Source organism: Phyllobates terribilis, unplaced genomic scaffold (genome assembly GCF_046119375.1).
Source record: "Phyllobates terribilis strain yellow unplaced genomic scaffold, ASM4611937v1 Scaffold_9__5_contigs__length_417890890, whole genome shotgun sequence".
Taxonomy (NCBI): domain Eukaryota; kingdom Metazoa; phylum Chordata; class Amphibia; order Anura; family Dendrobatidae; genus Phyllobates; species Phyllobates terribilis.
Window position 1 is genome coordinate 50,875,381 of NW_027362769.1, and position 19,768 is coordinate 50,895,148.

The 19,768-nt window shown below is 44.5% G+C and overlaps 1 protein-coding gene across 3 annotated transcripts in view; it reads right to left on the reverse strand.

Moving 5' to 3' along the window:
• Positions 1–19,385, reverse strand: part of ALS2 (alsin Rho guanine nucleotide exchange factor ALS2) — a 73,165-nt gene extending 53,780 nt beyond the window's left edge. The window contains exons 1-4 of one of the 3 annotated variants that reach the window (XM_073646447.1): positions 19,241–19,385; positions 10,447–10,523; positions 7,370–7,524; positions 2,411–3,315 (exon numbers count right to left, since the gene is read on the reverse strand). In XM_073646447.1, coding sequence (XP_073502548.1) covers positions 2,411–3,315; positions 7,370–7,524; positions 10,447–10,466 — 1,080 coding nt within the window. In that variant the 5' untranslated portion in view covers positions 10,467–10,523; positions 19,241–19,385. Of the gene's footprint in view, positions 1–2,410; positions 3,316–7,369; positions 7,525–10,446; positions 10,524–19,107 lie in introns of all 3 variants that reach the window. The other 2 variants (XM_073646448.1, XM_073646446.1) reach the window with 2 other exon arrangements.
• Positions 19,386–19,768: the final 383 nt, after the last annotated feature.

The window sequence follows — 19,768 nt, forward strand, 5'->3', positions numbered from 1 at the left end:
CTTAAACATGAGCCATGTATGAGGGAGTCGGAGTCGTAGTCTTGGAAATTGAGGAGTCGAAGTTGCAGTCGGAGGTTTGGCTTACCGACTCCACAGCCGTGGCCGCGTATTCATTTAATTTAAATAAATTCTTCTGAATATACTGCCACCAGTCTGTCATCCCCAGAAGTGATCTATATTCCCGTTTATTTTATTTTTTTTTTTTAACTGTTTAACGGAAACATGGTGGTTGCTCCACTGCACCATTTGGAGCAGATGCAGCTGATTCATTCCATCTCTGGCTTGAAACAGGGTTGTGTCTGACATTTGCACATCCCTCTAAGACAAACCTGGGCAAAGAGTAGCCCATGGGCCACATCCGACCCTTTTACTGTTCCTTTCTGGTGGGGGACAGCCAATGGCCTGAAAAAAGGGGGCCACCATGCGGCCGCCCTCCCCGCTCGCCTTTCTAGGTATCTGCATCGTCAGGAGGCGAATACTGGTGAATATAATGATGGAGGTGAGCACCCCCGGCTCCTTCCACCAGTCAGCCTGTGCAGCTGAGTAACAGACAGCAAGTATGGATAAAAATGTAGGTTTATTGTCTACGCGTTTCAGAGTTCACTGACTCCTTCCTCAGGACAACCATACATGGGTTATGTATGGTTGTCCTGAGGAAGGAGTCGGACTCAAACGCGTAAACAATAAACCTACATTTTTATCCATACTAATCATTTGTCGTGACTCGAGAGCGCAGAAACAACTTCCTTTCCCAGCATCTATCTGACATATTCATAGGAAGCTGCAGCACTTGTGTCCCACACAACCCTACTAGGTGAGCAGTTTTTAATACTTCTGTAACATTAATTGGATAAGACCTTATTGCGCGCTTGCATTTTTCCATAGACGTCACTAGATGGCGTCTGCTGTGCGGAGCCTCAGTGTGCGCACACAGCATAGACCAGAGCAGAGTGCCAGAGAAAAGGAGCAAGGCATTTGTTTTCTTTCGTTTTGTTTTTTTAATGGCCAGTCACTTGTGGGTTGAATGTATGACAGCATCTTACCATTCAGGGGCTGTGGGGGGGGGCAGGGAGGTCCGTCGCACCGCATGTGTGAGGGGGAAATAAGGTCCATCACACCGCATGAGGGAGCCATCATACTGTGTAGTGGGGCTGTGAGGACTATCATACTATATATGGGGCTGGTGCGGTACAACAACCTGTGTGCGGGGCTGTGGGGAGAGCTGTTGATCAAGGTACAAGGGTTAAACAACAGGAGCAGTATGATTTATAAAAAGTTAATTCTATGGTGATGATTACATACTACAATAAACCCCATCGTAAAAAAAAAAAAAAAAAAAGCCAGCATCAAAGCTGCAACAAAGACATTTCAGAGACGAAAAATACCCTGCGAGTGTTTTCCTGAAGCGTTTATTGCTGGAAAAATAATGTGGGTACACCGGTGTCTAAAAGACAACGTGCATGTACCCTTACAGCAGACATACTGCAACAAAAGAAGAAGTGTATTGAGATAATCCATCCTATTGCCTTAAAGTTACCCATTTCTATACCAAAAAATTATTATTCTACATACTTGTGAAATATACTTCCCCACCGCTCTCGCCATGCCTGTATATATGCCACATATTACATTAAACAAAATAGCAGTTGATTAAACTGCAGTCGTCTCTTAAGGCTTGGGGGGAGTTTTCTGCTGGTGACTTATACTTGGTATACTGGGAGATTCTGGTTACTGTAAAAGGAAACCTATAAAAGTTGTGCGACCCTGCTCATTTCCTAGGATTGTTTCTGAGGCCATGATTTGTCATTTATTGTACTGTAAAAACGATAGCTGCCGATAGACTCAAAGGTTTGAACATGTATAGTTCTCGCCTGCAGTAATGTGAGTTTGTGAAGGCTGGTCTTGAATAGTTAGGTTTTTGTGATATTTTCCATGAGATTATTAGTTACATAGTAACCTCTTGGTAACATCATTCTGTAGGTGAGAATATTGAGCAGACAATGGATCTTCACTACAATACTCCAATATGACATGTTTGCTCTTCTGACAAATCATTCAATTCTTCCATTCTGGAGAATCTTTTCCTACAACTCTGTATTCCTCTATAATTCCTCCTGGACACGTATGACTAAACTGACAATAGGGCGCCCTACCAACACACACTGTCCTGTAGACCGTGATGCTCCCTGTGTGGGGACACACCTTTTTAACAAGGAAAAAAAAAAAAATTGGCAATTTATATATTTTCAAGAGGAATAACAGAGGAAGTGAACAGATCAGAGTTCTAAAAAGATGTCCCAGAATGTTTTTTCACACCCATTATAAATCAAACAATATTGAAGATTTCAACCCAGTAGCGATCCAGTTTGGGCCAGGCCACAAGGTGATCCTTTGTTACCCTATATCTTACCTTTGCCTGATCTAAGGTTGTATTCTGCAGAGCGGATTCCTCTGTGGATTGATTAGCGTCAAGCAGCAGATCACCGTCACATACCGGTTTGTCAGCACTAGCATCAGTCTCACTTTCGCACAAGCTGGCCACATCTGTGCCAACCTCTGTCTCAGAGTCCGTCAGTTTGGAGCCACAGCTGATCCTTTCCTCTTTGTTATCAGAGAGAAATGAAATCTCATGTACTTTGGAGCTTTTATCCTTTGAGCACAGCGGAGATTTACTAGTCCTTGTGTCATGATGGGACTCTGCTAACATTACCCCAAGCGGGCAGCAGTGAGCATCAGAAATAATGACATGGTCTTCCTTTTCAGTCATAGTGATTAGCAGCTCTCTGCAATGATTGCATCTCTCTGGCACAGGCTTTACATCCTGGGCGAGTGGGCACTGCACCAAGGCCAAGCTGTGAAATGCACCACATACTACTTGAAGGACAACACGACCTGCAAGATGTTCCACTTTTTGAGGCTTAGTCACGGGGAAGGTTGAAGTTATTAGTCCAAGCTGACAGCCACTGCCCCAGGCCCAGATTTCCCTGCTGACAGACAATGCGAGGGTGTGCTCTTCTCCACATGACAGCTGTACAACTCGCACCCACAGGGGCAGTGTGCTCTCCTGGTCAGTTATGGTGACTGGTATGGGTTCTGGTATGGATGGGCGGTTGGCAATGGCACATTGCCCGGCAGTGTTCTCCCCCCACATGTACACCATGCCATTTTCTGTCACGGCTCCGCAGTGATAGCTTCCTGCAGCGACACATATTACATGCTGACCACTCAATACTTTCTCTACTAAAGGGACATTGCTGGGAATTTCATTAGCATTCTCCTTCCATGGCTGTTTCCCAAAGCTGAAGACTTCTCCATCTAAAACAAAAAAAAAGTTAAAGTAAATTTAACAAAACAACCACTATTCCAAGTAGCAAGAGCAATGAATGAGCAACACCATCAATATAATGTAATCCTGCCAATACGAGGACGCTCCTGCAGAGCTAAGAACAACAGGCGTGATGAAAAGAGGGACCACAAATATATGCTGCAATATAACACTTAGCAGTTGACTTCTGTAACTCAGATCTTGTCTGGATTTCTATGTCACTTGCGATAGACAAGTTGTGAAGAGGCCCCCCATATACAGGTTATCGACGGGATCGGCCAATGATCCAATGTGTGTGGGGGCTCGCTGACATGTGATGTCAAGGGAGGTAAGGATCCGGCTTGTCAGATTTCAGACTGTCGATCCTTTTGTTTTCGGCAAGATAAGCTGCCGCCGGTGGAGACTAAGCTGTCGTGTCATGGAGAACACAGGAGCGGTCAGCAGAGTGAGCACCATGTATGGAGGAGTTGGGAGAGATGGTGGACGGCGCAACCATTGTTCATCCCAATCATATCTACTGTGTATGGGGCCCCATAGGTTCAGTTCACGTTTGGTAGCTTCCTTCCAAGGTATACATTTGAAAAATTCCTAAAGTATACCTCTGATGAAAAGATGCAAAGTATAAAGTGGGCTAAGCAACCAATAGGAACCCGTCCAGACTGGTATCCCCACTCACCTGAGCAGTCTATAATCTGGGGTCAGTATTAGTTTAGTAGCTGCAAAAAACTTGTTCACTTCCTCGGGCTGATAGGCTATGCTGTATGTCTAGCATGGACTCCTAAGAGAACGTAAGATGATCATCCCTCAAGCCTCTCATCGGTGCTCCAAGACATATATGTTTAACAGAGGCCTGTGATAGATGCCATACAGGGGCATCTGTCACACAGGTCAATATGACATCTATTACACTGTCAAATTCTTTTTTCGCGATGTACTAACCTACATTGGCCAGACTGCGGCCAAAAGGATACACTTACGTCCTACATTCAGTATCCAAGCTCTAGGGAGAAGTTCAAAGTGTGTGAGGGAGCTTCAGTGGCATACACACTAAACACAGGGCGAAACCATGAAGTGAACAGTCCCTGGCATTAAAGCCTCCCCACAATCCAAGAACTGCTCCTCTTTCCATTCTGTGAGGATAGATTATGGTGCATGTGGTCACCGGCCTTGGTTTATGTCCTACACAGAGAGATAGTGAGGCCGAGATGTTAAGGCTGTGTGCACACTGTGCACTTTTGGTGCATTTTCATGGCGTTTTTTTCGGCGCGGAAATAGGTCAAAAACACTATGTAATCCGTGTGCCAGCTAATGCAATGACAATCCTGAAGTGCTGTGCACATGACCAGGAATTTTCCTATCAGGATTATCATTGTTTAAATCTGCAGCATGTCAATTCTTTGTGCGTTTTTTGCTGCGTTTTTCACCCATTGACTTCAACTGAGTCAGTCAAATCCGCAGCAAAAATGCAGGCATAAAAATATTTTCAGATTTGCTGCATATTTGACGACTCATGTGTCCTCTCAGATTACACGCCTGTGTCAGTGTGTAGCCGACTGTCCTCTAGAACAGTCATATCAGTGATTGCTGATGTGACTGCTCTAGAACTGACTCAGATCTTTGTGGGACACTCTGGATTATGTCATCACGTCAGACAGTTGAGGGATATGGTTGTTTTATTTATTTATAGGTGACAATGGCTCCAGCGGATTAGGCGTTAGTATACTCATCTATGTTTTTTATTTAAAAATAAATGATTAAAACAGTGCGTATTTTTATTTCAAATAAAGGATTTTTTCAGGTCGTGTGTTTATTTAAAAACCTTTAATATGGGGTTAGTAATGGGGGCGTCTTACAGACGCCTCACCAATACTAACCTGGGCTTCATGTCAGCTGCCAATACAAGGTTGACATGAACCCCAACCCTATTACCCCACTGGCCACTATACCAGGGCAAGTGGGAAGAGCGATGCTAAGCGCCAGATTTGGCGCAGCTTATAGATGCGCCATTTCTGGGGTTGCTGAGGGCTGATATTGTTAGCCTCGCAGGGGGCCAGTATCCATCGCCTCTTCCCTGGCTATTAATATCAGCTCACAGCTGTCTGTTTAGACACTGCTAGTTAGATTTTATAGGGGGACCCTACGCCAATTTTTTTTTTAAGGGGTCCCCCTGTAATCTAGTCATTAAACACTAAGCAAACAACTGTGGGCTGTTATTAATAGCCAGGGAACATTTTTTGGCTAATGGCCCCTTCCCCGGCTAGGAATATCAGCCCCCAGTGGTTGGCTTTCCCTCTGATTATGAAAATGACGTGGGACCCCACGTCCTTTTTTAATTTAATTCTTCATATTATGTCATAAACTCACCCACAGCATGTCAGTTTCTGTAGCGGAGACGCTGCAGATTTTGATCAATTGAAATGTCATTACATGTGGTGGATCCGCATGCACTGACAAAACAAGTATGACATTAGGGGTAATGGGGTTAGGCGTCACTGACACCAAGCCCTAGATATAATATTGAATAGGTGTCAGCCAGACACCCTCATTACTAAACCTGTAAGTAAAGAGTTAAACAAAAAACACTGAGGGTATGTGCACATGGTCAGGAGCCGCTGCGGGTTTGACACTGCGGACTTATGCAGACCCACAGAGGTCAGACTTTACAGCATAGTGGATGGGATTTGTAGAAATCCCACGTCCACTATGCGTCTGCGGATCACTCGCGGAAACTGACATGCAGCGCGTCTTTCCTGACGGCAGCTTGTCAATTTCTCTGGCAGGGCCACATGCGGGCTTTCCCCATAGACCTAACCTTTACGAGGAAAGTCTGCATGTGAAAAAAAAAAAAATTATGTCGCTTATTTGCACAGATGAGCAGAATCCGCCGGCAGCTCTTCAGCAGCGTCTGGGCCGCCGGCCTGGATGCATCGTGGCCACATAAACTGAGAATAAAACACTTTATTTGAAATAAAACAGACACATATTTTAATCATTTAAAGGGAATCAGTCACCCCCCTGGGCGATATCAGACCACTACTATGGCCATACAGGTTGATAGAAAAGTAAATTTATACATACCTGTATGGCCATAGTAGTGGTCTGATTCCAGAGAAATCTTCTTTTATAAAGTTTCTTCTCCAGAGGCTTGGCGTCCAGGGGACACCAAGCCAACCCCTCCTATCTGCTTATTATGCAGCCAAATCCCCACCTCTGGGCTAAATTATCATCTCCCCCCTCCCCAGCGCGCTTTGTTTCTCCCCAGCCCGCACTGCGCCACAGCCCTTGTATTGGGAGCGGAGCTGTGCGCATGCGCGTCAAGGGAGACAGCAGGGCACGTCACAGGGCCCTGTGACATAACGGGCAGGGGGAGAGATGATAATTTAGCCCAGAGGTGGGTATTTAGCTGCATAATAAGCAGATAGGAGGGGTTTGCTTGGCGTCCCCTGGAGAAGAAACTTTATAAAAGAAGATTTCTCTGGAATCAGACCACTGCTATGGGCCATACAGGTAAGTATAGATTTACTTTCCTATACCCTGTATGGCCATAGTAGTGGTCTGATATTGCCAAGGGGGGGGGGGGGGGTGACAGATTCCCTTTAAATTGGCCCAATATACGCTTCTCAGGTCTGACGGTAATCTAAAGGTTAAAGCGATGTCCCACGTTTTTTTCAAATATCTTTATTTAGCTCTAAAAAGCATTCATTGCTGTAAAAAATGCATGCAAAAAAAACATGCGTTTTTTGCTGCCAAGAGATACAGAAACCTTGCAGAAATTTCTGCAATCAAATACTCAATGTGTGCACATAACCTAACACTAAGAACTATGTGACTTCCATCCCACCATGAGTGTCAGGGACTCAGACAAGCACTGGATTACATAGTGTAAGTAAAACATTAATGGAAAGCTAGGGATAGTACTATAGATTTATTGGTGGGGAAGCCACTTTATTAGAGTACTAATTTTGCAAATATCAATGTGGTGCTGTGCGGTAAATTAGCAATACTAGTTATTACTCTACTTAATGTAAGGACACGTCCACGTACCACTTGTGAGCAACAGCCCATGATTTCTCCCGAGGCTGGCATTCAGGACAGTCCTTCCTCCCAGGCCAGGAAAGCTTACTGGTATGACGTGGGGTGACCCGGCCTGCCACACATGGGCAGCGCCCCTTTCTTGAATTCCTTCCGATTCTTCTGAACTAATAAGAATTCAAAAGTTTGGAGAAAAAAATAAATAAAAATAAAATAACGAGCAAACGTCTATGAGGCGTACACTATACGATGTTAGTGACAGCATCCAGAGTCACGTTGTCTCTAGTGTGATGAATATGCGATTTAGCTGCCGAAATTTTATATTGAATATACAATGCAGACTAAAACCATACAACTGATCACAAGATCTCACACTGTGCAGCTGCAGCCAATCTCATTATGCCCTATGAGGAAGAGGGGATTGTGAGACAAATGCCAAAACACGCTGTTAACTGCAGACATTACAGAATGTCACTTTGCATGCACACACCATGTGCCAAACAGGACTTCAATATAATGATTCTTCCTGGCACATCAGACGCCGCCATGACAAGAAGTCCCAGCCTTAGCCCTGATTAGATAGTGGCGCGCAGGTTACATGTGATTTATGCCAAGATACAGAGGGATGAGGGAAGGTTATAGAAAAGGCCTAGTTTATGGGCCAATATTGATTGCTGGTCCTGGACATATTTTATTCACACTGAAAAGAATAATATGGTTAATTCTAGAGTATAATACTGGTTCTCCAATCTTAATGCAGCCATGAACTACAGATTTTAGTCAGTTTCTGAAAGACTTGTGGATTACACTTAGTTTATGAATATAGACTTCCAGTAAAACTATATAGTGAGTTAGAACAAAGAACTGTCAGATCGTGCTTTGCTTTCTATTGAAGAGGTGAAGAAAGTAGTGAACAAAGCTTAATTAGCCTATGTATTATACAAAAGAACCCACAAAAACTGACCAGCACCTCCAAACAGAATAAAGCAAGTGTGAACAGGTGCTAGCTGCCATGACTGCATAATATAGAAACAAAAGAATACAGCAGCACTATGCAAGCACCAAGAAGTATACAAATATTGAATATATATTGTATATATGAAATTTGAACTACATTACTGTTATATGGAATATACGTATAAAAATGAAGGTACTAGGCACACAAATTGGCCAATTCATGAGAGCCCATCAGCTGCGACAAGGCATCCTTCTTTGAGGGAACCCTAACCTAATATCATACCTCTCCCGGGCTAAAAGCCTATACATTTAAAAGGGTTCTTCAATGTTTGCATGCATCTTAGCACTTGCAGTGTACTGCTGTATTCTTTTGGTAGCCTGTGCATTGTAGTATATTGTGCCCACCCCACCCCACACTGAGCACCGCTAAAAGTTTGCAGGACAGTAATACCATCTGCCATGAAACCCTCAGCTGCGTTCCATGTAAAAAGAATGACTAGGAACACACTGCCCAGCCTAGCACCAGTCACAAGGATTCAAAAATGCTGGTGGTGCAACAATATTTTACATCTTAGTGGAGCAAGTCACCCCCTTAAATTAACCTATATTTGATACCTTTGTTTTGTTTTTGTTTTTTTAACTGCTGGCTTTTTTCAACTGAGCACTTTTTGAAGCTGTGCCTAGACCATTGATCTTTGGTTTTTATGTACTAAGATAGATTGCTAGACTGTCTAAAAACTAAGCTGTCACCTATGTGTAATGGTTGATGTCCATTGATCTAGGATATTCTCTTTACACCAGGCGAAACTGTGATTCTATCCCTTTGGGTTATAATCAAGGGTGTTACTCTAATAGGTGCAGGGGTCACAATCGCACTTGGGCCAAAGAGGTCCCTTGGCCCCATATCAAAAGACTAATTGTTAAAGCACCACTCCAACTTTTTTTAATTTTTTTTTTATTTCAGCGCTGGATTGGTGGCACTAAGGTAAGGTCCCTGACCCTAGTATTATGCTTGCCAGCTGCGGTCTTCAGCTCTTCCCTGCGCTGCTCCAGTCCCACGGTGCCATCCTGTGACTGCAACTTCTGAGTCACTGGAAATCAGGGGTACCAGTCACAAGCCCTCAGTGTAAGTCTATGAGACCCTCATTCTGGCCTTGTTCTGGCTCTCATACACTTACATTGAGGTGTGACTTCCAGATCACCCAGCGAACACTGGAGCGATCCAGCAAGTCACAACCTGCTGGAGACAGACCAGAGCTGCGCTGGGAACAGCTGAATACGGTGGCTGGTGAGTATGAGCCTAGTTGTAGAGCCTTTACATTAGTGATACAACTCCAGAGCTGTAATTGGCCCAAAAACTTTAGGGAAACCTTATGCCAGCAAAGTCAATGAGAATCCTGAAGAGCTGTGCACATGATCAGTAGATTTCCTTTCATAATTTGCTGTGTTTAAATCCGCAGCATGTCAATGCTTTTTGCGTTTTTCACTGCAAATAAACACATGCAAGAACGCGGGGATTTTCCACTGCGTTTTTGCTGCCAAGAGATGCAGAAATGTTGCAAAAATTTCTGCAACGAATATTCAATGCATGTGCATACCCTAAAAAGAATGGAGTGGAATCATAAAAGGCAGGGAAGTAAAATCACTGGAAAATTCTAGGAGCTAAGTGGGCACAGGCAGAGACCCAGCTGGCTACATGATGTAGCATCAATACCAATCATGGTAGATGTTAAAGCTGGGAAGCAAGTTAATTACTCGTGGCCCAACGCTCACTTCCCACGATGTTCAGAGCCCCTGAAATCTTCCTCACTCAATGCCCACAGTGAGGACGAGCTTGAGCATGCTCCCTGCAGCTCCATCCAAAATCTGTGGGGTTCAAGTAAATAATCGAACACCAAACTTGCTGTTTCCATCAGCCCGTCAGTTCCAGACTTGAACGGAGCAGCACAGCCCATCTCCGACTGCTGCTCCAGTCTAAGTTCTCCTCCTGTTAGTCAGGCAGTGAGAAGGAGATAGTTATACAGACGGATGATACACATACATTGCTGAAAAATCCTCACTAATAAACTTACGTTTATTTTAGACAACGGTCTGCATTTTAGGTGCTGAGCATTTCACAAAAAAAAACATACCTTCCTGCCGGTGTGTCCATGGGTTAGCAGTTTGGATCCATCACAGTCTTAACTTTTATTGGTTTTCTTTGAAATACCTGTTTAGGAAAAGAACACAAAACCAAAAGTAAATCCATTGCTGAAATGTACGGCATTTCACAACACTGTAGAAATGACTGGCAGCCGGTGTCCCATGACCCACTCACACAGTAAACAGGCACAGCTGCCAGCACCACATGGAAACATGACGGGCAGCAGAAGATTCAGCGATATCTGTGGATACCCTGTTTGTTATTACCTCTATTATGCACCACACTAAACAGGTAAACTAGAGGGTGCCTCACAAAGAATGCAAACATTTACTGAACAGTAGGAAAACCTCTTTGGCAGTGAATAAAAAAAAATCCTTATGCTGAACATATCAGGAAACTTATGTGAGAGAAACATGATGTAGGGGCTGGGAATAACCTTTATCTAATAAAAATGAGTTTGGGTGTCTGTCATTGTTCATTCTGGCTATGTGCCCACGATGTAGAAATGCTCTGGATTTTTCCTGAGTGTTTCTGCATCTCCCTGGCAGGAAAAACGCATGTGGATTGTACATGCGGGTTGTACATGCGTTTTTCCTGCCAGGGACTTGCGGATGTGAAGCGTTCTTCACTTGCATTTCCGCATGCGGGTTGACAAGCGCTTTCCAAGCGATTTTAGCATCACTTGGAAAGTGCTTGTCAACTTGGTCACACTAAATAAATCCATGCAAACGGCACGGATTTATATAGTGTGACTGTAAAAGAATGGTAAAAAATAAATATATAATTACCTTCTGATGGCCCCCGGTGTCTTTATTCCATCCGTCCTGGCTGCTGGCAGCTTGCGGTAAACTAAAGGACCTGCCGACGTCAGCGGTCGCGTGACCAGTCACATGACTAAATGACATCAGCGCAGGTCCTCGAGTCCTCCGCGATCTGCCGGCAAGCTGAGACATGGACACCGGGGGCCATCAGAAGGTAAGTATAATATTTATTTTTTATTTTATTCTTTTTTTTACAGGTACTTTGGTACCTGGGTCCGGAGGAGAGTCTCCTCTTCTCCAGACCCGGGTCCCATCCGCACACTGAAACGCATGAATTCTGCATGTACAGATGCAGTGATGCGGATTCCATGCGTTCCAATGCAAGTCAATGGCGGCGAAAACGCAGCACTTCCACAAAATAATTGGTAGTGCTGCAGATTTTTCCGCAATGATAATCCGCAGCGGAAATTTCCACAGCATGTGCACAGCACATGCGGATTATCATTGGGGAACATGGCAGACCTTCTACCATGCGTTTTTTAAGCGTTTCTGCAGCAGAGTTGCCGCTGCGGAAACGCTTAAAAAACGCATCGTGGGCACACAGCCTCTGGAACACATATTTCGCTGTGAGAGCGTTACACTTTCCTAATCAGAGCGCTTGCCGCCATAAAGTTAAGAGCCATTCCTGAAACATCAGGTTTGGTAATTTTCTTTTGTTATCGCTTTTACTCTATTTAATTGTATATTTCGTATTGTTTTGTTCCCATTTTGTAACATCTTTGTATTTTTTTTTTTTTTAATACATACTGTCTAACTTTTTGGATTAAATATATAAAATGTAATAGCTCTGTTCCTCTTGCTCTGTAACACGCACCCCTGAAGCCATACGCTACCTGTAACAGGTGTCCAATCGGCCTGTATAAACGATTGGTGGTGGCAGCTAGTGGTTCTTTTCTGTTATTGTGGGGTAGGCAGTGACCATACTGGGGCATAAAATGATATATATTTATATTCCAACACTTGGAATCGGAGGTGTATATACCATATGTTCACTGCGAGTCCCTCAATAACTGGCCTAGTAGTGGAAGCAGCTGCGGCCTCGTCCATCACTCAGTCAATTGCGTAATTGCCCTGAAGATTGGAGGCAGCGGAGTTGCGTCCCCCTAACAAACTGATGACAACAGTGGGATCTGCATCAGCCCCCCCTGGCTGCTATCCTTGACAACTAGTGGCAGCGGTGGAATCTGCGGGATCTTCCCGATGTCATCCGTGACACCGACCATCAGTTTCCTTTACAAATTGATCATTAATACGGTTCTATATGGCATAAAAGGCATGATAGTGAAAATCATTAATAATAATTACACAATGCAGAATCTATCATAGAACAAATACTAATTACACGACAAGACTCCACTGACCATCATTATTAAGAAGTGAAGAAAAAAAGCTGCATACACTGCTGTTTTTCCCCCACCATCAGATGGGATCTCTGATGAAGGTTTCTATGGAGCCTCTACACAAGCTCTATTCATGTGAATTAACGCCATGAAATGCCTTACAGCAGTAAAATGTGCAGGGCTCGACAGCTTCCCCAGGAAAAACAGTTCATTATGGGTTTTAGTAGATATTCATAAAAAACAGCCAATCTTTTGGGAACAATACTACACAAAGTGGCTCTTCCAGGATAAAAGCGTGGCCATACACATTAGGTGAATGTCAGCTGATTTCCAATAATCTGATGTGTGGGGTGGTTACCGAGTGGGCAAGTATAACCTTGCAGTGGGCACTTTGAACTATAGGGTGGAGGAATGTGGAAAATACAGGTCTTCAGAAACATTTGTTTCACTTTTATTTTGGTAACAGCTATGAGTCAAATGAAACTAGAATCTTCTGCAGACATGAAACTAATATACAATAGGAGAAATCAATACAATACTTGTTTTAGGTAAAGAAAACATTAGGTGCAATTCTGTTTAAAATTCCTAATAAATGCATTAAACACTAGGATAAACTGCAAGCAGCTACTTTATGTATAAAATAAGGGAGCAGTACTTTGTAGCGCTGATCCTCCCGTTCTGACATCCTCAGTAGGGATGCTATTACTACTGATTAAGAAGTGGACCATTCACCCTCTATACGCAATCTAAGCCAAGCTAATTGCCTGCTTCCGACTAGGGCTACATGGCAAGATGTGTCAATGTGCTGCATTGCAACACCGCACCTAATGATTTAATATGGTGTTGCATTGTGATCTACTGTGATATAGAGTGGCAAAGATTTCCAAATGTGCTGGATTTTGTGTCACTGGTCAAACGTGACTTACTTGCCATAGACTTCAATGCAAGTGGTATGTGACTTGTGCGCAACTTAATTGCTATTTAGCTATTGTTTTACAGCAAACTCACATCACAAAATAGTCATGTGACAGCAAGTAGCACAAATGTTTTTGGTCGCGTGACTTTGTGAGAATGGCTATTGTGCAACATATGTCGCCATGTAGACCCCAATCCCAAGTGTAGATCTTACTGGACATCCTGGATATAAACCAAATATTGGCATGTGCAGCTCTCATGACCACTGTACAATACAGCATACTGCACCCAGCGCTTCCCAGGAGTTGCATACAAACATTGCCACTCAGCGGAGCAAGCACATGACACACTCCCATGAAAACGTTTGAAGCAGAAGTGGACAGGTGGCATTTAGGAGCCAATGCAAAAGAACCTTGTATCACTAATTTAATTCTCCTGCCCAATCTGACACTCTGTGCAAACAATAGTAATTATACATGCGTCATACATTTCTTGTGACCACTTAGCTTGCACCCGGCAAGGATCCACATCAATAGTCAGACTGGGCGGAAAGACACAAAAGAAATCTGTCACCAGCTTTTAGCTATGTAATCTGAATGCGGCACAATGTAGGGGCCGAGACCCTGATTTCAGCAGTGTCATTTGCTGGGCTGCTTGCTGTCATTTTGATACAATCCCTGTTTTCTCTGCTGCAGATATAGCATTACTGAATGCTGAGCTGCGTATAACCCGGCCTACACCAGTGACTGGCAGCTTTCTGTGTATACTGTACATGGACAGAAACCTGCTAATCAGTGATGGGGCGCAGGGTTGGACACGGGGGCATGAGACACCTAGTCCTATAATGATAATCTCCAGATTTTATTGAAATGGCAACACAGCCTAGTAAGTGACATCACTGCAATGAAGTTCTCAGCACCTACATCATGGCTTTTCTTAAGATTACATATCAAAAACATGGTGACCGATTCCCTTTAATAGTTCTAGGTCTACATGCTGTTCTTGCACAAGGACCCTGCGCTATCTGCCCCTGATGTAAGGATTTCCATGTATCAGCAGTGTTATTATAAATGGTTGGTAGTCACCTTCAATACAGTAGAAATGATGTAAGAACATAGGAAAACTAAAAAGTCCCTAAAGTAAAAGAACAAGTTATTTGAGTGGAGTTACTCCTCAACATCTTCTCATCTGTTCTCAAAGTGTATATAGTACAATAATATAGACCAAAATCTAAACAAGTTACAAGTGGGTTTCTGGCTCTCGGCAGGGCGGGGAGGAAGGCTTGTCTTCTCTGTAGCACGGATGTTTACTACCAGATCAATAATAGCAGCGGCAGGAAAGCCTGATCACAAGATGCATCTCTGCCATACAACCTGGCACTGCTGACCTAACCGCACACAACCCGGCCATGGTAGAAAACTAAGGCCTCATTCAGACATCTGTTTTCACAGGCAGAACATGTACACATTGCAGTCAAAGAGGCTGTTCACATGTCAACTGTGTGTCCACAAAATAAATCACTGCGACATGATTGTTTTTGATCCGAGTCACGGATCAAAATTACCCATACAAGTTTACATGTCGGTGGAAATCGCTCACCGCACAAGGATGTCATCAGTCTTCAGTCCGTGATTAACATTGTAAAGAATAGAAGAAGCTTTACAATTTATTACTTTTTCATACATGAAAGATCACTGATGACACTCGGACCATTTTTTTTGCTTACATGAAAAATCACCGACATCTGAATGACGCATCATTGATGTAATTACTGCAGGGAAAGCAGTCAATATAATACACATTGCTAGCGTTAGCCAGCAAATCACATTCTATGTGCCCACGTTGCATTTATGAAGCAGAAAATTTCTGCTGCATAAATGCAAGTCCTCTCCCGGAAAAACGCATGTGGAATTCCGCACGCGTTTATCGCGCATTTTTCGCGCGTTTATCACGCGTTTTCCACATGCGGAATTGCCTTGCGTTTTTTATGCATTGGACAAAGGCAATTCCGCTTGCGGAAACGCAAAATTAAATGACATGCTGCGGATTTTTGAACGCAGCATAAACGCTGCGGAAAAATCCGCAGCATGTGCATAGAACTTGCGGAATCCCATTGGGGACCATGGGGTGCGGATATACATGCGTTTTTCAAGCGTTTACGCTGCGGAAATTCCGCAGCATATACGCTTGAAAAATGCTACGTGGGCACACAGCCTTATAGCACTGTTTTATTGTGCAGTAATTATTATTCCAGATCTGGGCAGAAATACAGTACACTGAACAAGTGACAACAGATGGGACCAGGGGGTCTGGAGAAATCACATAGTCCTCCTCCCGCTGTGCCCACCTGTTCCATGAGGACATGTTCACACACAGGAGAAGCGGCCTCAGATCGGCCCAAGTTACAAGACAGGTAGGGCATGCTGCAGATGTGAACAGTAGAGGCATGCTCAAAAAACTGCCCAGATTTGTTCCAGAGTCTCCAACAGTTTTGTAGCTCCCCACTCATGTGGCCTGTACTGTTTACCCTGTTACAGATTTTCAGTGCAGCGTCACCTAAAAATCTGCGAGAAATATGACTCGTGAAAACGTTCCCATCAGATATATTGCAGACAAAATGCTGAGCCAGGCATCAGAGCGCATCCACAGTCACATTGTGTGCAAGCCCGCACTGACACTGTGAGCACACAGCTGGGCTCCACCAGTGTCAGTGCGCAAGCACAGGAATAGGGATTGAATTTACACAACATTTGCTCTTACCAAGAAAGCGCTGTCAATCAAGATAAGGGACTGGCAGTTATATGCAAATCAGTGTAATGATGCACTAAGCTGTAAGTCATGCCAAGAGTTCACCGAAGCAACCTAGTATTCATATTAGATAAAAAGAAGATTTTTTTTTTCTGCATATGTATCAATGAAATGTTTATGTTCGGTATGATATTTATAGGGGCCAAGTCCCCAATATAAAAGTTTAAAGGGGCTGTCCGACCTTAGGGTACAAATGTACAGTTACTCGTGTGATGTGAGGATTCCTTGGTGCGGGGCACGTGACCGCAGGGATGTGATTTGCATACATGCTGTGTTGCTGTCACATGCATGCAAATCGCATAATTGTGGCCACATAACTGCCCGCACCAAAGAATCTTTGCAGGATGTAGAGCACGCTCTGTGAGGGTTCACAAGTCTGCAGTCACATAGAGCAGTTTTAGGCCCCCTTCACGCATCCGTGTTTGCAGCATGTGTGATATCCGTTTTTTTTCCACAGATAACATACATAATCTATGTATAATGATACCATAATTATAATCTATGATGATGCTCACATGTCCATGTAAACCACACAGACAAGGGCCAATACAAGTCTACGTGTCAGTGTTAAACCAGGACAGCCCATGGATGGTATCCATGTGCCGTCTGTGTGCTGTATGTGTTTAACGTTGCAAAGTATAGGAAAAGCTTTATAATTTCTTTTGCCATACTGGAAAAACACAGATGGCACATGGATCCAAGACACTGATGACGCCGGTTCTGGTTTTATATGGACGTGTGGAGGGGGCCTTACTTGCACTTTGGGGATGACAGACTCCCTTTAAAATAAAGGCGCTACTGCACAATACTGTAAATACTCTCTAGAACCCTCACAGATGCCCTCATCTAACAGGTGCTCCTGACATAACCAGCAGAAAGTTAGATATAAATAATTGGGTATATTCACCTGAGCAGCTATTCTGCAGGAATCCCTGTTCAGGGCACAGAAACAACCTTAGCATAAGTGCACACAGTGTCTTTTAGACACCAGCATCCTTTTTAAAGCAGAAGAAGTTCCTGGAAAACTGCAGCAGGTGTTTTTGCATAAGTGTCGTCTTTGACATCCTTTTTTAAGCGGCTTTTCCATTTTATTTTTTTTATTCACACAAGTCGCCTGCAGGATGGTCAGGTCAATTCTTTTAGCCGCTTAACAGCTTTCAAAGCCTGAAGTGGTTAAATAAGTTACAAAAGATGGAACATGTGCGCTGGAAGTCATTTCTACATTACAGTGCATATATTCATTATTTTTTGGTTTCTGAGCAGAATCTGCCTGAGACAGACGTAAGGTGCACATTCCCTCACTGACGGATGGAACGGATTTTTAATTTGCAGAAGTTTCAGCAGCGTGTGAATGTCCTGTTATAGATGGGACAAAAGTTTATCTGGCCACAGATGCAAGAAAGATTCTCCAGGACACGACCAAGAACAAAACCTGTAACATAATCGCCCATCCATGTTCCAAAACTGCCATACACAAGGGCTGGGGGCCTTCACATTACTGGCAAAAGGCACGTCAACTGGGGATTATCCCACAAAGACATATCGATTCTCCACAGGAGGGGACACTTGTGATCACTGGGGAGGACGGTCCGGAGCCCCTGGTCTAGAGAAGTCTGAAAGGAGTGAAGGTCACACAGGCCCCCCGTGATTATACATTTAGGCCATGTTCGCATGTAGCAGAAAATTTCCGTTGCGGATTGTCACAACTGTGCAGGTGTTAGCTGCTAATTCGGCTGTGGATTTCACCCTTTTACTAAGCATTCAAGAGGGTGAAATCCGCAATGAAAACTTGCACAGGAATGAGCGTTGCAGATGTGAAATCCGTACCTTGCTTTCATTTACGTGTGGATTTTTTATCTGCAAGGTGATGTTGTAAAACCCATTTATTTCTATTGGCCTGTAAATTGCAGATTAGCAATGTGGAAATTGCACTATAAACCTGTGACATGCGAACAAGGCCTTACTATCTATATGGAGGGTGCTTTCACATTGCGTTCACGCACACATTCAGTGGCTCATGTCGAGGCTTACATCCGAAAACGGTATTAGACGGGGCCATAAATGATAATGGTGCCGACAGCGAACATGCACTCTGTAGTGCATATTTTTTAAGGGTGTACACCTACTGGAGGAGGATACACTGATGTAGTAGACTGCGTCTGGGTGTCCACCTCCAGCAGGTGTTTACACCGGAAAATAATGCACGGCAGAGCGCACGCTCTCTCTACCGTCACTATATAGTCTATGGCCCCGTCAGCGCAAAGGTCCAAATCCCATTTTGTAGGGGGTTGAGGCATAAACCCTGATGTGAGACACTGAACAGAGCCAGACCACAGTGTGAAAGCACCATGAGGATAGGGGATGACTATGTGCTTACAGGACACCCTGCGGCTGTAGTGTCAGAAATAGTTTTATCTAGTGTGTAGTGATGACTGATCGTACCGCAGCTCATCAGCCACTACACATCCTCACAGGAGGGGGCGCTCCACACCTGGGGCAGGTAATGCCTTATCATTAGCTATGCAGCCATACAGGAGCAGGTATACACCTCTGCAGATTTGGGGTCTGTACAGAAGTTGTGTGTAGACACCTGTAGAGCAGACATGGGATTATCTGCCCCCTACAGGCCGTGTCCACCGCGCACACAGGGCACTGCAGACGCACTGCACAGAGCGCTGAGCCCCGCACTGCCCCTCGTACAATCCTGTACAGGGGTCACACACATAACGGTGCATTACACCGGCTGCTCCGGGGCCTGTAGCTCACCTGGTGCCGTCCGTACGTGAGGAAAGTCCCGGTAACGTTAGGTGCAGCACAGACCTGCCCCGGGGACATGTAAACACGGCTCCTGCTGCACAGACACCTGAGCGGCCTGTGACTCCCCGCACTGTCCGCTCACCTGACAGGGCGCCCGGCTCTGCTCCTTGTTAGCCGCACTCACAGCTTGGTGGAGTCAGCTGACCCGGGGGCGGAGCAGAGATACTGAAGAGAGGAGCTTTAGCGAGGGGCGGGGCTGGAGCGATCTAGAGTAAGCGGCTGAAGGACCTTTGGTGATGTCATGAGCATGTGATTAGTCACGTGTGTGGGAGGGGCCAGACTCGAGTTGCTGCTGTCAAAAGAGTCTCCTGTGGTTGTAGAAGTTATGGAAAAGTCCTTATAGGCAGGTTATAGAGGCGGAGGACGCAGGGGCGGGGGGCGCGCTGCGTGTTTGGAGCAAAAAAAAAAAACACGAGTTTAACCTGAAGAGTTCCAAACACTCCTGAAAAAAATGGTGCCCTCTGTGGCGGAGCCCATCACCCGAGGCCGCGCCTGTGCGCTTGCGCTGCTGTAGGTGTGTGCGGCGTCCAGAGGAAACCGCTCCAGGAAACTTCAGCGTGTTCTAAGGAGTGTTTGATTTCCCGAAGGGTTTGCAGCCTCCGGATTGGAC